At 38.5% G+C, this 18,707-nt stretch overlaps 1 protein-coding gene and 1 long non-coding RNA gene across 2 annotated transcripts; one reads left to right on the top strand and one right to left on the bottom strand.

Moving 5' to 3' along the window:
* Positions 1-574: 574 nt before the first annotated feature.
* Positions 575-2,824, bottom strand: LOC136793131 (uncharacterized). Its single transcript, XR_010838003.1, has 2 exons — positions 2,711-2,824; positions 575-935 (listed from the first exon to the last, which is right to left on the bottom strand). It is a non-coding gene; the product is annotated as an uncharacterized lncRNA (long non-coding RNA).
* A 241-nt stretch (positions 2,825-3,065) lies between these two features.
* On the top strand, positions 3,066-17,932 carry CNEP1R1 (CTD nuclear envelope phosphatase 1 regulatory subunit 1). The gene is made up of 6 exons (XM_059043836.2): positions 3,066-3,219; positions 4,316-4,387; positions 6,928-7,001; positions 10,231-10,340; positions 10,463-10,517; positions 16,572-17,932. Exons 1-6 carry the CDS (start codon positions 3,195-3,197, stop codon positions 16,611-16,613), a joined length of 378 nt encoding a protein of 125 aa, XP_058899819.1. The 5' UTR covers positions 3,066-3,194; the 3' UTR covers positions 16,614-17,932.
* Positions 17,933-18,707: the final 775 nt, after the last annotated feature.

Consider the following 18,707-nt stretch of genomic DNA (forward strand, 5'->3'; position numbering starts at 1 on the left):
ACCAGGGAAGCCCATCATTGATGTTTTAAGAGTCTTTAGCGGGCTTCCCTGGTGGCGCAGTTCGTCTGCCGAGGCAGGGGATGTGGGTTCGTTCCCCGGTCCGGAAATATCCCACATGCTGTGAGGGGGCTGGGCCTGTGAGCCATGGCTGCTGAGCCTGTGCATCCGGAGCCTGTGCTCCGCAACGGGAGAGGCCACAACAGTGAGACGCCTGTGTACTGCAAAAAAAAAAGAAAAAAAAGTCTTTAGCGTTTTTGTCTTTTGCTTTTACACTAAACTCTACAGAGGGCAGGAGTGATTCCTAGAGACCTTTGCATTCTCGGCTCATATCCCAGTGCCTGGAACACGTATTCCTCAAATATTTGTTGATTATCTTCTTGACAAATCTCATGGATATGATGTTTCTACAAATATATATCCTTTGGTCTCCCCATTACCTCAGGTTCCAAATTTTTTAGCCTAACTATGAGGCCCTACTTTCCTCTCCTCATCCCTTACTGTTCCTCAAGCCCCCGTGATCCATACATGCAGATGCCAATGACAGGATAAAAATATGCACCCTTTCAAAGTCATGTTCAACATTTTTTAAAATAAATTTATTTATTTATTTTTGGCTGCGATGGGTCTTCGTTGCTGCGCGCGGGCTTTCCCTAGTTGCAGCAAGCGGGGACTACTCTTCGTTGCCGTGCACGGGCTTCTCATCGTTGTGGTTTCTCTTGTTGCGGAGCACAGGCTCTAGGTGCGCAGGTTTCAGTAGCTGTGGCATGTGGGCTCAGTAGTTGTGGCTCGTGGGCTCTAGAGTGCAGGCTCACTAGTTGTAGCACACGGGCTTAGCTGCTCCACGGCATGTGGGACCTTCCCAGACCAGGGATCAAACTCATGTCCCCTGCATTGGCAGGCAGATTCTTATCCACTGCGCCACTTTTTTTTTTAAGCTGCCAAAAAAAATGTATCTGATTACTTGAGTAAAATTACAGTATCTCTGTTGTTAGTAAGTATTAAATGTTACAGAAATTGGACCCCACCCCTTTCCTTTCAACTTTCCAAGGAAGTGCATGTATCGGTCCAATTTTTTTTCTTCTGTAACCTAATAAAAAATAAACACTATACCTGCTCTCTTGATCAAGAAGCAGCATTTGCTCTTGTAAGGAACATATGTACATTTTAATGAAAGTGATATTTCTTATTGTATATACAAGAGCATCTCGACATTTTTTTTGAGCACAGATGAAAATGAACGATGGAGAGGGAGAACCCTGGGAGATAGTCCCTAGCCTTCCCTCTGTGGTCCCACGCTCTTGCTAGAGACTAGCACACCCCATCAGGCAAAGTCCTGCAGAACTGACTCCTTTGAAGGTAAGTTAGCAAAGCACCCAATTATTAACAATGCTTTGCAATGTCCTAGCTGTCAGTCTGTCTCCCTCCTCACCTCCCCAGAATCTAGCCTAGGAGGGCCTGTCCTGTGACACATGTTCACTAGCCATTCTCTAAGCACTGCTGGGTGCCAAAGGGAACCTGATGAATCAGACTTGGAGATGGAGAAATGGAACACTGAGCAAGAAGTCAAAAGGGATAGTTTGACTTAGGACTTAAACCCAGGCTATAACAACAACTGCAAGATCTGGACAAATGCGTTCTTACCTTTCTCATTGTAAATACGCCCATTAATACCTACATTGGAGGCTTTCAAACTTTCAGACTTTTTTTTTACTGGAACCCTCAGTTAGGTATATGCTTTACGTTATGATCACAACACAGCACACATGCAACACACACACAAATGAAACAAAAAAATCATGAAATGATATTTATTTTTAACTTCTAGCGATGCTAATATTTTAAATTTTAGTTCATGTTTAAAAAAATAACAGTTATGGAGCACTGAATAGATTTCATGGCCCTCTCAGGGGTTTTGACTCACAGTTTAAAAGTTTAAAAAAACGATTGCCTCGGAGGGCTAAATGAGATAATGTATGTAAAGGGTTTGGTTCAGAGGAAGCCTCCCTAAATGGAAACTTTGAAAAGTGCTAAGGTAAAGGCACCTACAAAGTGAAGTAATGGGCACGGATGTGTCAATTAATTCTACTGGCAAGCAGGGAGGAGGAAAACTTGAACCATGAATGAATAAAATACACAAAGTATCAATAGTGAAAAAATTCCAGTGCTGCTTGGAATCTTCTTAGCACCCATATTTGCATGGCTTCTTGGGTTTCTCAAGTCAAATGCCCTGCTCCATGCAGCTCTTCCCCAGCACTAGTTCCTGTTACCCCTCCTTTATTTTACTGTATCCTATTACACTGTTACTTCCTTCCAGAACCAAGCTTATCTGAAATTAATTGTTTATTTGCATGTTTATTGCCTGCTGTAACCCTTCCACTTTGAGGACAGGAATCTTGTTCATCTTGCTCAACTGCATCCCTGATAAATACAGTGCCTAACATGTCATGCAATAAATAGTTCTTGAATGAATGAATGACCAACAAGGAAATGAGCAAGAAAGCATTTTAATCAAGTATAAATGTAGTCAGTGCCTTACAGATTTTTAAAAATTTCCAGAATACCTTGTTTATTTTACGATTTATGGAAGTTGAGTGACATGAGAAAAAATAATCAAGGGAGAAATACGTACTTAAGGTGTTAGGTATCTAGGAAAGAGGTGCTATAAAGAAAGAAATTCCATTATTTGGTTTCTAGTTGGTTCTGTACATACCTTATTTCCCTCTGAATCCTAGAGGGAGAGCTAGCTCGTTGATTACTGCATCCCTCGTTAGTTACTAGAACACTCCCCGGAAGGTAGCGGACGCACAATAAGTATTCGAGTAATGAAAGAACCAAACAGGAAACAAGGAATATACGAAAGAAACGACTTGCGCGGACAGGCTGCAGTTCCTCCCCAGGGCAGGAGGCGGCGCCAGTGTTACGCCTACTCGGCCGCCGTCAGCTCTTGGCCCCTCTGGCTGACCGTCCAACTCCAGGTCTCGAGCCAATGCAGGAGCTAGCCAATAGAAAACCGTCTTAGTTATGGGGTCCGGCAGAAGTGTCCAATGAACGTAGTGGGTCTAGGCAAGGGGCGGTGCGAAGAGGAGGGGGGCAGGGGAGCTGTTAGAGGTGGGAGTTGGAGCTGCGGGCCGGGAGGGGGCAGCGGAGCTGCGATGTTGACGGGGCAGCGCCGGTGAACGGAGCTGCCGCTCGACATGAACTCGCTGGAGCAGGCGGAAGGTAGGGTGGGCCGCCTGGGCCGGTTCCGGGCTTCTCCCGGAAGCTGGCGGGGCTCCGGAGGGGCCTGAATTGTGGAAACTTGGTCCGGAGAGAGGAGGCTGCGAGGGATGGACTGACGGGGCCCGGAGCTGGGGGCGCGGGGGCCGGTCCAGGGGCCAAGGGGCGGCCGTATCCGGCCGGTCGCTGCTTCCGGCGCGCGTGGCCTTAGCCGGCGCTTGTGGGGGGGCGTTGCGTCAGTTCCTCTATTCCCCAAGCTTAGACCAGGTAGCTTCTCGTCCGGGCAGCTTGTATTTCTCATTCATTAGCACACATTTTTACTTCGTGCCTTGTAGCATGCTAACTCACTTTATTTTTTTCTGATAACTACATGAATTGTAGCCCTGATTTCTGCCGTGGTTTCTGGTAACTGCTGGGGTAAGGGAGTGCCTCTTGGTCTCCTTTTCTAAAGTTCAAAAACGCAACTGAAAGTGATAACCCACCTTGCTCATTCAGAGGGAGTATCTTGGACGCCCCTGTGTTGTGCAACCAGGCGTCGGCGCTCCAGAAGTGCCATGAAGATCAACTGTAACCTCTTGGGAGGGAGGAAAGGGGAGCGTCTTTGCATACCCACCTGTTAGCCGTATCAGAAGTCCAGACTGAAAGCGTAGCCATTAATTAAATACAAGGGCTGGAAATCGGAATCGGGTAATTGCGTTCAAATTGACTTCGAAGACTTCGGTGTTAGGTAATAACGTTGTTCTGTCTAATAGGGAGTTCTTGGTTCCAACGGAATTAAAACTCGACCTGATTTTGATCCTTTATTTGCAACCCCCAAATTTCTAGCTTTTGGCACCGGCTGAGGCTGCTGTTGATTTTCCACATACCATTTTATGACGCTTCTAAAAGTGAATCGGCCAGTTTCCTTATATGTGAAATTGGAATTAAAGAAACCTAATGTATTTGTCAAGTGCTTAAAGCTGTCATAGTAAAGAAGTAAACAGTGCAGTGATACATGTAAGTTGGTGTGCAAGACCTGAAGCAGAGTACCTAAAATTCATCTTAATAGATTCAAACTAGTAAGAGTAGCTAATTAGAAAATTGAAATCTTTTTACCTAGATCTCAAGGCTTTTGAGAGGAGACTTACTGAATATATTCATTGTTTGCAACCTGCCACTGGACGTTGGAGAAGTAAGTGCCTGGATGTTTTTTAAGGGAAAATAAACTGAAAATTGATACTTTTATTCCTGCCTAGCAATGATTTGCTTCTCTGGAAAACGCGGGCCTCTCACTGTTGTGGTCTCTCCCGTTGCGGAGCACAGGCTCCGGACGCGCAGGCTCAGCGGTCATGGCCAACGGGGTCAGCCGCTCCACAGCGTGTGGCATCTTCCCGGACCGGGGCACGAACCTGTGTTCCCTGCATGGGCAGGCGGACTCTCAACCACTGCGCCACCAGGGAAGCCCTGCTTCTCTGTAAAACTTTTGTTTTACAAATGCTTGCAAATCTTTATTAAACCATAAGATTCCCTTTCATTTGGACAGTTTTACATTTATTTTAACATTGTAAATAATGGCATTATAAAAAATTTTAAGAAAAACTGACAACCCTAAGAGAATAGTCTATTTTGTGTGGTTGAATTTTTATTTTTACATTAAAATGCATATACTTTTAAACAAATATTACAAATTTGATAACCAGCATACGTAATAAAAATTTCAGTAGTCTGTTTAGCAGTTTTACAATTCTGCCTACAAACTATTGAAATAAAGTTTGTTAAGGAAAATTAATATTCAACGAGTGCTGTAAAATATTATTTGAAAGAATTGTGGTTATTGCCCCATGGAAATATGTAGGAAATACAGACGAATATACAAGTGATGACCTCAATAAGCAAAATACTTTCCTAATTTATGTTGGGACAGTCTTAATTTCTTGGCTCTTCCTTGCTGAAATTTAATTTCTGCGAAGAAGGAAGTACAGCAGCACATGTTGAGGACATATTTTATTTTGAAGTGTAATTTACTTTGTGGGACCAAATTGAAGAGCCCTATTGAAGTTAAGGGTCTTCTCCTATGTCGAGATTTTTTGTGTAATTTTTATTAAATCTATTTGCAAAGTTTTAGTCATATGCTACAGGAATTCTGATTGGTTAGAATTCACAAGTAATTATTTTTCTCAGGTTCTCCAGTTTACCTAGGAATTACCCCCAAAACCTTGCTTCACTGTTACTTGAGAATCTTTTTTTTTTTAATGTGTTGGAATGGTGTTCAGGACTTTTCTTGGGGAAGTACTTTTTTTTTTTTTTTGGGTGGTACGCGGGCCTCTCACTGTTGTGGCCTCTCCCGTTGCGGAGCACAGGCTCCGGACGCGCAGGCTCAGCGGCCATGGCTCACGGGCCCAGCCGCTCCGCGGCCTGTGGGATCTTCCTGGACCGGGGCACGAACCCGTGTCCCCTGCATTGGCAGGCGGATTCTCAACCACTGCACCACCAGGGAAGCCCACTTGAGAATCTTTTAAAATGTATATGATGCTTTTCTTTCTTATAAAGTGTAATGAACATGCTTTTTCTCTGATTCAGGGTCTAAGTGCTTACATACAAATGCCCTCAGCTTGTTCAGTGTACCAGAGTATGTGTATGAGGTCCCTTCTGGTGGGTTTGATTTTGCTTTTGCTTCATTAAAAAAAAAAAATTTGTATACTTTAGCATGTTTCTTATTGGAAATGTAGAATTATAAGAAACTGAGTTTAATTTGTTCTGAGCTGAGAATATAAGTTTGAAATTTTGAGTATTATTAAATACCTAAAATGAGATTGTTTTTCTATGATTTGCCTCTTCTAAAAGTATATCACCACGAATTCTAGGTAAAGTTTTACTATATTTATGTTGCACTTTGAAGCTTGATCTCTACATTTGAAAAATGTATGCATCCCAACTGAAAGATAGTAACTGATTGGTCTCCAGAATATTAACTAGGTCTTGGTGCCCCTTCTTCATTTTTTAGTAATACCATATATTCTTAAGTTTTATTTATGATCTATATAGAATTTATTTATGATCTATATAGAATCTATATAGATCTATATAGATCTATATGATCTATATAGAATTTCTAAAATAATTCTAGCTTAGTGGGGAGAAAGAAACTTTTTCGAACTTCTACTGTCAATAATTTCTATCCCAACCTTCCTTAAGTCCCTTAAAGAAAATCTGATACTGATTGGTGTGCTCCACACTTCCTGACATTGACCTTTGTTTAATTCAACAACAAGCAGTTGTCTGCAAGGCAAAAGTCTTTAGTCCAAATTCTCAGTGCATTCATGAAAGAGTCTTTGTTTGGTTTGTTTACATTAAAAAAAAGAGGTTTTTGGGGGGTGGTTTTTTGTTTTGAATTTATTAGATCTGTTACATCAGTGTAAAGCACATTGAAAGTTACATAAGAAAATCTTACATGAAAGTTTTACCATCTTGGTTCTTAGTGCTTTTAATTTCATTAATCTTCAGAAATTCTGACTAAAGTAATAAGGGGGACAGTATCCTCCTCAGTTACTAAGGTTCACATTGTTTCAGAGAATTCCTCAAGGTCATACGGCAAGTCTCCTAAGTCCTGAGTGGAGTACATTTTCCATTTAATGAAGTGCTGCATCCTTTGGCTGTCATTTATTAAGAACTGGTGGTAGTATCATATTAATAGCTTATTTCCTTACTAATTTCATGTTTATCTTTCATCAGTGCTTCTTATAGTGGTATCTGTCTGTACAGCTACTGGTGCCTGGAACTGGTTAATAGATCCCGAGACGCAAAAGGTAGAAGTTTTGATTTAAAATCTTTAACAGATTGAGACAGTGGATATAGCAGTGCTTTGTTCTTTGTAAAGTATTAATCAAATGCAATCTATTGGTACTAGTAGTGATATTAATCATTGTATTAAAAATACGCTTTATCTTAATTTGCTTGAGAAAAACTTTGGCTGGCTGCTGTGGGTTAAGTATCTTTGCAGAGAAAAAGGCCTAAGAAATACTACCTTACTTATATTACTTCTCATTCATTTCTGAACTTGTGTACAGTTTTTACATATCTCATTTTTACATATTTCAGTGTAAACATTGTCTTTGTTCTGTTTTGTTCATTTAGTGTCATCAGTGCCAGCTTTTAAAAATTATAAAACAACATTTTCTTCTATGAGTTATCTTTGTTAATTCCTTTCCTCATCTCATAAAGCATTCAAGATGACTTTGCAGGAAACATTATGATAAAATAGCAAATGTAAATGTAATAAACAGTCAAGACCAGTAAAAACAGACTACAAGGTCAAAACCAGGAAGGAAACCAGGTCACTGATATCATAGGCCCTGTGGGCCAGCAGAATTGCCAGGGTTGAGTTTTAAATTAGTCTCTAAAGTCACAGCTAGTTCCATGGTTTCCATTATCTGTGAGAACACATGTGTAAGTTCTTTAAGCTAGCAAAGGTTTTCTTTCTCAGCATTTATCTTTAAAAAAAAAAATTCTGCCTGAAGTTTAATATAAGAAACACTGAGAGATCTCCCACTGGGCACTAAAAATATTCCTGTACCAAATGCAATAACAGATTTCATAATGTTATTTCTTGAAGCATCCTTTGATGAAAGCTGGTAGCATGTTTCTCAAATTTCTATCTCTTTCTACCAACTTGTACCTTAATTTCAAACTTGGGCTTTTTTATTAGGGAAGTAATTGTCTTCAATTTTTCAGTGAAGTTTTTTCCCCCCATTTCAGGTTTATTTAGGTAATAATGATGTTGTAGTTTTCACAAATTTAACCCTACTTCCCCTTTTAAACTATAATTAGGTATACTACTTCCAGTAGCTTTATTTACAACCTTTTGGGTTATGCAAAAGAAAAACCTAATAATAAGGCTTTTGTCCGCAGTCTAAATGGCAGTTCAGACAGCCAGGGGGTTATTTACCATCTAGTCTCCCCGACTCTACCCGCTGGGGTGGAGATATAAAAGAATAGGAAGCAGGGGAGGTTGGTGATGGGATCTCATGTTAAGAGAGGGGTTTTTATGATGGATAGGAAACTCTCCTGTATGTTCATTTATAAGAATCTGATCTTAAGGCTGCGCTTGGTACTCATCTTTAGGGGAAGAGTGAAGGAGGCTGGCAAGAAGATTAAAAAAGGTCTATCTTGGGAAATGAATCTGACTTCTAATTGTGAAAAATATAAGCTGATTTCAGCTAGTTGAGATCTTAATAAAACACAGAATTAAATGTAATTTGAAATAGGCCCCAAACTCTGTAGTTAATATAATTTTCTAAATTAGGTGAGAATATAACTATTAGCTTAAGGGTTGGCTCTTTATATTTCACTATTTAATAACCTCAAACCTGACAAGAGTTTTGAATAGCAATTGTCTGTAAGAGGACTTGGAACTCAAAAGCCAGTGGCTAGCTGGAAGAACACAAGGAGAGAAGGAGTATGGCAAACTGGAAAGTACACGAATGCCTGAACTATAAGGAGGAAACTGTTCCCTGGATGCAGTTGATTGTTGCCATGGAGGAAGGAAGGCTGATACTGACTGGTCTAATTAAAATTGAAACACTGTATGTGCTGATCTTGTGCAGGGCACATAAAACATAGGCACATAATTCCTGTGGGAATTAAACTGTCCTCAAAGGTTTAAGAAGACATTACTCTGGAATATTAAACTTTCTTCAGGATCTTGTCCTTCTGGGAGCTTCTTCCCTCCTGATGTTTTCAACCTGTCATCTCTTCATTTGACAAATTTATCTAACCAGTACCATGCTAGGCCAGTGCTCTTCATAAATTTAGTTCTCTGTCTTGAAACAGGTACACATATCTTATGAGAGTGGAGCACAGATGCCCTTAGCTTGGTTCTGTTGCTCCCATTTAGTTTCTAGTCCGTTCGATTTCTTTTTCTAGACTCTAAATACTTGTCTTCTCAGTCCACATTCCGATTCCTCAGTAGTCTGGCTTCGGTGCCTACTCTTGTTCCAATCCTGGATCCTGTACCGTTGTGCCTCTACCTGCTCTTAGAATTATGTATGCTTCTGTTTTCTACTGTCAACTGATTCTTCTCAGATCTTAAATTAGCCCTTTGTTTCTCTTGAACTCTAGTTTTTTATGGATAGCTACTAATCATTTTCCCCTGCTGGGATGTTCTGTGGCCATCTACATCTAGTAGCTTCAAAACCAAACTCATGTTTTTGCCTCTTTCAAAGAGAAAGGGTGATGCTGGAACTGACTCTTAACAAGGATATGTAGGAACTAGCCAGGTGAAGAGGAGAAAAGGAAAATAGGAGCATAAGTGTGCAAGTGTGACAGGAGATAATTAAACTGAGACCAGGTTATGAACGGCAGAGTTTGCTCACCTCTGCTTTTTAACAGGGAAGATAACCAGATCACGTCTGACTTGTGTTTTCATTGAGAATCAGAGGCCTCATCTTCATTCATTCAACAATATTTGTTGAGCACCTATATTTGCCAAGTGCTGTTTCAGGTGTTGGGAGAATAATGATGCCTACGACAGTGTCCCTTTTATCATGGAACTTGTAATCTTCTGCTTTTTAAAGTACTTCTCACTAGGAAGAGTTCCGTAAATATTTTTGGTAGGGTGTTTTTTTATTATAGGAGTAAATTTTTAATGGTTGAAGCATTTGGAATGAATGGAGGGAATATTGCTACATTGTCTTGCTACACTGAAGATATAAAACATACATTATTTTAATTTTCATAGTATAGCAATATAACTAGGATTTTTGGAAGTCTCCAGATTCTCATACTTTATCTGTTTTGTTTTTTTTTGGGGGGGGGGGGCATGCCACGCAGCTTGTGGGATCTCAGTTCCCTGACTATGGATTGAACCCAGGCCACAGGAGTGAGAGCCCAGAATCCTAACCACTAGGCCACCAGGGAACTTTTCCAAATTCTCATATTTTAGATAATTAAATGTTATATACATTCATGCACAAGTGGGGAGGTAGGAATCAATATTCTAAGATTTTTAACATTTTTATATTTCCACCTCTTTTACAGGTGTCCTTCTTCACATCATTATGGAACCATCCATTTTTCACCATTAGCTGTATCACTCTAATAGGCTTGTTCTTTGCTGGAATACACAAGAGAGTAGTTGCACCGTCAATGTATCCTTTACCATGAATTGAGTTTTATTCTCTGAACTAAATTAAACCACCTTCTCAATCTCTAGGTGATTTTAAAAGCTTACTCTTCAAATATAAATTTTCCTTTGACCACATTTATTCAGTATAGCTGCTCGATGTCGAACTGTATTAGCAGAGTACAACATGTCTTGTGATGATGTAAGTATTTTCATTAGAAAACTATAGAAACATGTGAAAGGACTGACTGTTTTGGCTTAAGTAAAACAAACATTTTATTAACAATAAATTGTCTCCATGGAATTAGTAGGGGGGGATATTCGTTGTAACATTGATTCTAAGACACTTTTTTTTTTACATTGTAACATCTCTGAAGATTGACATGCATCTAATAATCAATGGTGTCTTACAATTAAATGGGTAGAGTTGAGAGTTTAATCTTAATGACATAAAGTCATGATCCATCTTCTAATTGAAGCTATCTTATATTCAAAAAAATACAGTGGCCATTATTGGCCAAAAATGGCTCAGTGGTAGTTGGTTTTGTAAACTACTCTTATGTATCTCACACTGTTCCATATGTAGGATTTTATATAGAGTCATAGATTAAATGACGGACTGTGGATGTATGAACGTACCGTATTTTTAAAAGTTGATCACATATCAATATAAGAATGTCTCACAATTTTGATTTATTTATAAAAGCATTTTTACCTTCAACTTAAAAAACTATTAAGTAATACCTACCCAGTATAGAAAATTAGAATAAAAAGCCAAAAAAAGTATTAGGGCAGGAAGACAACTGGATCAGTGGAAGAGAATAATGATTAAACACTTTGATTTTTTTAAAAATTAGTAGAAGATAAGCGTAGTCTTTCAAGTCAGAAGGGAAGAAATAGGCTATTTATAGTATTGAGACAGTTCTCTCTTCATTTGGAAAAAGATGAATTTAGATCTCTACCTCACGTCAATTAAAAAACCTAAATTCCAGGTAAAGTCTTAAATAGATTTAAAAAGACATATACATCCCACCATAAAAGCATTAGAAGAAAATACAGGAGAATATGTTTATAACCTTGGGATAGGAAAACATCTTTTTAAGTCACGAAACAGAAATGCCATAATGGAAGAAGTTGGATACATTTAATTGCACCAACATTTGAAGATTTTGTACAGCAGAAGACAAGAAGTTAAGCAGTAATTAGAAGAAATCATTTGTAAGGTACCTAATAGAGGGTAGTATCCAGAATGTTTGAAGACCTATTAAAAATCAATAATAAAAAGACAAATAGTACATTTTTTAAATGGAAAAGGTAAGTCGTATCACAGAAATGGAAATACAAATGGCCAATAAACATGTAGAGACTGGAGAGCCTCATTTTGTAATCAGGGAAATGCAAAGTAAAACTGAGTTCATTTGTATTACCTGTCAGATTAGTAACGATTAAATAACTCCAGTATTGTGAAATGATGCAGCCATACACTGCTTGTCAGGGATATACATTGATGCAGCCATTCTGAAGGGCAATTTTCATCATTCTTATAACATGTAATATGTGCATGTCTCATGACCTAACTATTCTACTTTTCCCCCAACTACCCTGGTTGGGGGGACCATCACACGTGTACTCAAGGAGGCAAGTACAAGATTGTTCATTGTAATATCCTTAGCAGTAGTGAAAAAAATGGAAATAATTTCTGTTTCTCAACAGTGGTAAAATAGGGTGTGGTAAAGCCACATCATAGGAAATCAGAAGTAAATCTATAATTATGGACATGGAAGTATCTCGAAGACATAATGTTAGGAGCAAATTAGCAAAGTAAATTATCAAACAATATGGTCAGTTTGGTACCTTTTTAAAAAAAGTTTTAATTATGTAAATTTCCAAACATAAAAAAGCAAAGAGAAGAGCTAAATGAACTTCCCATGTATCATCGGCCAGTGTCGACAGTAAATCAACTCATGGCCATTCTTTTTTTTTTTTTTTAATGTTTATTGCAGTAAAATCGCTTCACAATACTGTGTTAGTTTCTGTTGCACAACAAAGCGAATCAGCCATGTGCATACACATGTCCCCATATCCCCTCCCTCTTGGGCCTCCCTCCCCTCCTCCCTATCCACCGCTCTAGGTCATCGCAAAGCCGAGAGCTGATCTCCCTGTGCTACGCTGCTGCTTCCCGCCAGCCAACTATTTTACATTTGGTAGTGTATATATGTCGATGCTACTTTTACTTTGCTCCAGCTTCGCCCTCCCATCCCTCGTCCTCAAGTCCATTTTCTATGTCTCTCTTTTTTTTTAAATTTACTTTTGTTTTATTTATTTTGGCTGCGTTGGGTTTTTGTTGCTGTGCATGGGCTTTCTCTAGGTGCAGTGAGTGGGGGCTACTCTTCCTTGTGGTGCGTGGGCTTCTCATTGTGGTGGCTTCTTTTGTTGCAGAGCACAGGCTCTAGGCACGCAGGCTTCAGTAGTTGTGGCGTATGGGCTCAGTAGTTGTGGCTCGTGGCCTCTAGAGTGCAGGCTCAGTAGTTGTGGTGTGCGGGCTTAGTTGCTCTGTGGCACGTGGGATCCTCCCAGACCAGGGCTCGAACCCATGTACCCTGCGTTGGCAGGTGGATTCTTAATCACTGCGCCACCAGGAAAGCCCCCGCCATGTCTACCTCTTTATTCCTGCCCTGCCTTTTTTTTTTCCTAAGTTAATTTTTTTTAATGGTGCTTTATTTTCATAATTAGAAGGTGAAATCATTACCATTTCAAATAGTTAGACAGATTTGAATATTTCCTATTTTGGTGCTTTCCTCTTCCCTGAAATGTATTCAAAGCCTTGTTTTTTTGAATTTTGTTTAATTTATCTTTTTATACAGCTGGTTCTTATTAGTCATCCATTTTATACACATCAGTGTATACATGTCAATCCCAATCTCCCGATTCATCACACCCCCACCCCCACCTGCTGCTGCTTTTCCCCCCTTGGTGTCCATAGGTTTGTTCACTACATCTGTGTCTCAATTTCTGCCCTGCAAACTGGTTCATCTGTACCATTTTTCTAGGTTCCACATATATGTGTTTATTCCTGCCCTGCAACTAGGTTCATCCGTACAGTTTTTTTTTTTTTTTAGATTCTATATATATGCGTTATCTTATAATATTTGTTTTTCTGTTTCTGACTGACTTCACTCTGTATGACAGACTCTGGGTCTATCCATCTCACTACAAATAACTCAATTTTGTTTCTTTGTATGGCTGAGTAATATTCCATTGTATATATGTGCCACATCTTTATCCATTCATTTGTCGATGGACATTTAAGTTAGTTCCATGCCCTGGCTATTGTAAATAGTGCTGCAATGAACATTGTCGTACGTGTCTCTTTTTGAATCATGGTTTTCTCAGTGTATATGCCCAGTAGTGGGATTGCTGGGTCATATGGTAGTTCTATTTTTAGTTTTCTAAGGAACCTCGATACTGTTTTCCATAGTGGTTGTATCAATTTACATTCCTACCGACAGTGCAGGAGGGTTCCCTTTTCACCACACCCTTTCCAGCTTTTATTGTTTCTAGTTTTTTTTTTTTTTTTTTTTTCTTTTTGCGGTACGCGGGCCTCTCACTGCTGTGGCCTATCCTGTTGCGGAGCACAGGCTCCAGATGCGCAGGCTCAGCGGCCATGGCTCACGGGCCCAGCCACTCCACGGCACGTGGGATCTTCCCAGACCGGGGCACGAACCCGCGTCCCCTGCATCGGCAGGCAGACTCCCAACCACTGCGCCACCAGGGAAGCCCTGTTTCTAGATTTTTGCCCAGAGATAAACCCACACACAGATGGGCACCTAGTTTATGACAAAGGAGGCAAGAACATACACTGGAGAAAAGACAGCCTCTTCAATAAGTGGTGCTGGGGAAACTGGACAGCTACATGTAAAAGAATGAAATTAGAACACTCCCTAACACCACATACAAAAATAAACTCCAAATGGATTAAAGACTTAAACGTAAGACCAGACACTATAAAACTCCTAGAGGAAAACATAGGAAAAACACTCTTTGACATAAACCACAGCAAGATCTTTTTTGACCTACCTCCTAGAGTAATGGAAATAAAAACAAAAATAAGCAAACAGGACTTATTTAAACTTAAAAGCTTTTGCACAGCAAAGGAAACCATAAACAAGACAAAAAAACCCTCAGAATGGGAGAAAATATTTGCAAATGAAACAACAAGGGATTACTCTCCAAAATATACGAACAGCTCAATATCAAAAAAACAAACAATCCAGTTAAAAAATGGCAGAAGACCTAAATAGGCATTTCACCAAGAAAGACACACAGATGGCCAAGAGACACATGAAAAGATGCTCAACATCACTAATTACTAGAGAAATGCAAATCAGAACTGCAATGAGGTATCACCTCATGGCCATTCTTAATTCATGTGTACCCCTGCCAACCTTCCCTGTTATCAGGTTATTTAAAAACAAATCCCAAGTGATATATTTTACCCTCAATCAGCATGATAGAAGCACCAAATTTTTATTCATATATATGAATGTAAATCCATAGAAAACAATCTGGAAGAATTCATGTTAAAACTGGTTTCTTCTGTAAGAGGGCTAGTATTTGAGGTGAATGGAAAGGATGACTTTAAGCTCATCTTGTTTGAACTTTTTATAATGAGATTACATTAATGTCTTATGTAATTTAAAATAGATTTAAAGTGGATTAAAACCATGATGTTTTTATACAGTGGAATACTATACATTCTATATTGTAATAGCAAGGTACAAGCTGCTGAAACAGTAATGTTGATGAATTTCAGAAACACGTTGAGTGAAGTAGATGAAAAAGAACACGCTGTGTGATTCCATTTACTTAAAGATCAGAGAGAGGCAGATTAATCTGTGGTAAGCAGTTATGTAGGGAGTTGGGGGTACCATTGACCTTGGAAAGGAGCATGGAGGAACTTTCTGAGTGGTGGTGATGTTCTGTAGCTTGATCTGGGTGGTGGTGACATGGGTATATACATTTGTCAAAACTCATAAAACTACACAAGATTTGAGCATTTTATTGTGCATGAATTATACCTCAGTAAAACAGTAGAAAAATTAGTATCAAAGTTCTACCAAGATATCAAGGAGTTACCAAAAATAAAGTGAAAGTGAGAATTGAGAGGGAGCCAGAATCCTGACAACACTTGACCTGAGGACAATAAAGTATGTTTCTGAAAACAACCTAGAATTTTACCAACCAAAGATAATCACCATGTTTTATATTTTATTGTGTATTCTCATTTACTTTTATAAAAGAAAGATGTTATAATCAAGTTTATAAAGAACCATTAAAAAAATAAAAAGATGTTACGAATTTTTCAAACCTGCTTCTTTGACCCAACATTAGGATTTAAGAGCCACCATATACTGAAGGTTAACTGTGTGAAAGGTCCCTGGCCTGTTTTTTTATCTGCATGATCTCAAGATCTTTCATTTTGTTTAATTACATACTGTCCCACTTTATGGCCGCATCATAATTTAATCCCCTGTGTCCACACTTTGCATGTTATATCTGTTGTGCATTTTTCACTAGAACTTAAGCTCCGTGAGGACAAGGAACTTTGTCTAGTTCATTCCTGGGTCCCTAGCATCTCACAATGTCTGGCACATTCATGGGCACTCAGTGAATACTGAATTAGCACTTAAATGGACGTCTTTACCCTTGCATCTAGTTTCCTTCAGATAAATTCCTAGAAGTGGAATTGTTTGGATTATATGGTATATGCTTTTTTTGGATAAATATGACGGCCCTATAGAAGAGTTGTATCCATGTACACTGAATACCAGCAGTGTATGAGTGTCTATTGCTCCAACCATTGGTCTACATTTCAACTTGAGGAAATTAAAGTTTTAATGTTAGAAAAAGGGAAAAATTTTTGTTCAAATACATAGTTTTATTTATGTTTTATGGTAAGGCATAAATTAATCTATATAAGTTGGGATTTTATTTTATCCGCTGGGTTGGTTGGCTGATTTTCTGGTAGCCAGTGGATAGGGAATTCATAAAATAAAAATTTTATGTGTGTGTTTTAAAGTACTAAAGATCTTAGAAGAAAGTTCTACACAAAGAACACTTTGAAAACAATTATTAATTGCTTAATCTTGACTAAATATAGAGGGGTGTTCTAATGCCCTTTAAGGTTTCTAGATAAGTGGTGGTGTTCTTAATAGAACTGTATATTTTTAAACTTTTTTTTTTTTTATTTTTACAGACAGGAAAACTAATTTTGAAACCTAGGCCTCATGTTCAATGATAATCTGCACTCATTGTTATGGGACTTAAAACAACCTTTCTTCAGAAACTGATACAGCAAAAAGCCGTAAAGGATTGCTTTTTACAGTTGGATATGTGAACGTCATAGCAACAACCGACAAGAAATGTGCAATATTTACCCAGATTATCTTCATGGTGATGACTCGTGTAATCAGTGCTTTGATACCTTTGATTATTTGTGTTTCAGTATTAGTGTCACTTTAGTACTTCAGATCCTGCAAAGATTTTTGCAGATGAAGTATGTATGTATGTTACTAAGTTAAACTTAGAAACAGAACCTCATCCAGTTTTTATAATGTATTTTTGTAAACTACTGTAAATAGCAAATCAATGCCAGTGTTAAAAAGGAAATGTTATGTGGACTTTGTTCTCCTGCACCAGTGTTTTAGGAACATCTGCTTGCCATCTCCACAGCTCTTTAAAACCAGCTATTACGTATAGCTGCACCTTTCACTCTTACACTCCTCTCTTTTAATCATAATGCAGGAAAAACATCGGATTGAGCTTAGACTAAGGAAAATTCATCTCCATTATGTTATAAGAAATTATAGGTGTTTTGAGAAACAGTTTTTGTCAAAACTAGATAGTGAACTTCAGCCACTGTTGTGATATTTTCCAGTTCCTTGTTTTCATTTAATGCTAAATATACTTTATATTTTTTTAATGATTTTAAGAACACTCCAAAGGCTTCTGAATAGACAAGTTTAGTTATAAATTATATATTGTCTGGGGAATTTGATAGTCATTGTTTTAGATAATGGGATTTTATGCTGTGGTAGACACGCTGTACACTAGTATTGTGCAGGTGTGGTTGACCAGCCACACCATCACAGGGATAACTTGGGAGCAGTGCCACAAACTAGAGTCTACAGTTCTTACTGTTTAGAGTGTTAATGACATACTGTGTATGCATATTAGCCACATGTACTATAACAGCCCTTAAAATTAAACTTTTGGGATTGCTGTAAATATTTTAAAGAACTGGAGGTGCCTTTTACCTGTTTATTAGAAGATTTTGAAAGGTTTAAATTATTTCACGAGCAATCTTTTAAATTTCATTTAGCATAAGGCTGAAAATTCAAAAACAGGACAAAAAAACTTTTTAACAAGGCTGCTGTTTATCTTAAATGTGTTCATCTTGGCTTTCATGTGTATAAATTTCACTCTTTGAACTGCAGCAATAAACCCCTCTGCTCCTACGAAGTTTTAAGAGGGTATTCCATATATTCTGCATTGTTTTATTTCCTGTAAATTTTGTAGATAAATATGTGCATAAAATAAATACTTTATATATACTTAGTGATTGGGCTTTTTCCTTGGTTTATTTTAAGTCTGTAACTGAAAAACATTTTAAGCATACTGAGTGTATCAGGTACAGGCTAACATAAAATGAGTCAGATACAGGCGTAAAATGAGATACTTCAACTGTGTGTCCAGTAGAGCAAATTTCAAGTAGCAGTTGAAGGTACCCAGTTTATTAGGCTGTGAATACTTTAAATATTTCGGTTTTTAAAAAAATATGTATTTATTTTGCTGCACCGGGTCTTAGTTGTGGCATGTTGGATCTTCACTGCGGCATGCGGGATCTTTTAGTTGCAGCATGCGGAATCTAGTTCCCTGACCAGGGATCGAACTTGGGCCCCCCTCTGCATTGGGAGTGCGGAGTCCCAACCGCTGGACCACCAGGGAAGTCCCCTTTTAATATTTCTTATTCATCATTGTCTGATAATATTTGGTGTTTAATTAGGAAATGCAGGTTTTCTCAGAAATTAAGCTCTACAAACCTGCATCACTAGTTTCCTCCAAGAGTATAAAGCTGAAGAGGGATTTTATGTGTCCTAAATCCTTTTTGGAATCATCAGCTACTTTTTGTATTTAACAAAATCCTTGAATCTTTTCCCCTAGAAAAATATGTCTGTGTATGTACATATGCTGTGCATGTACTTGGAGAGGTTTTCAAGGATTTCCTGATGCCAGGCTACTTGGAATCCATTGGCTCCAAGAAAGAAACTTTTGTTACAGTTCCAAAGATTTTTCATACCTTTACTTCTAACAACAATTCCAAAAAAGTCTT

Source organism: Kogia breviceps, chromosome 18 (assembly GCF_026419965.1).
Source record: "Kogia breviceps isolate mKogBre1 chromosome 18, mKogBre1 haplotype 1, whole genome shotgun sequence".
In the NCBI taxonomy this organism is placed as follows: Eukaryota; Metazoa; Chordata; class Mammalia; order Artiodactyla; family Physeteridae; genus Kogia; species Kogia breviceps.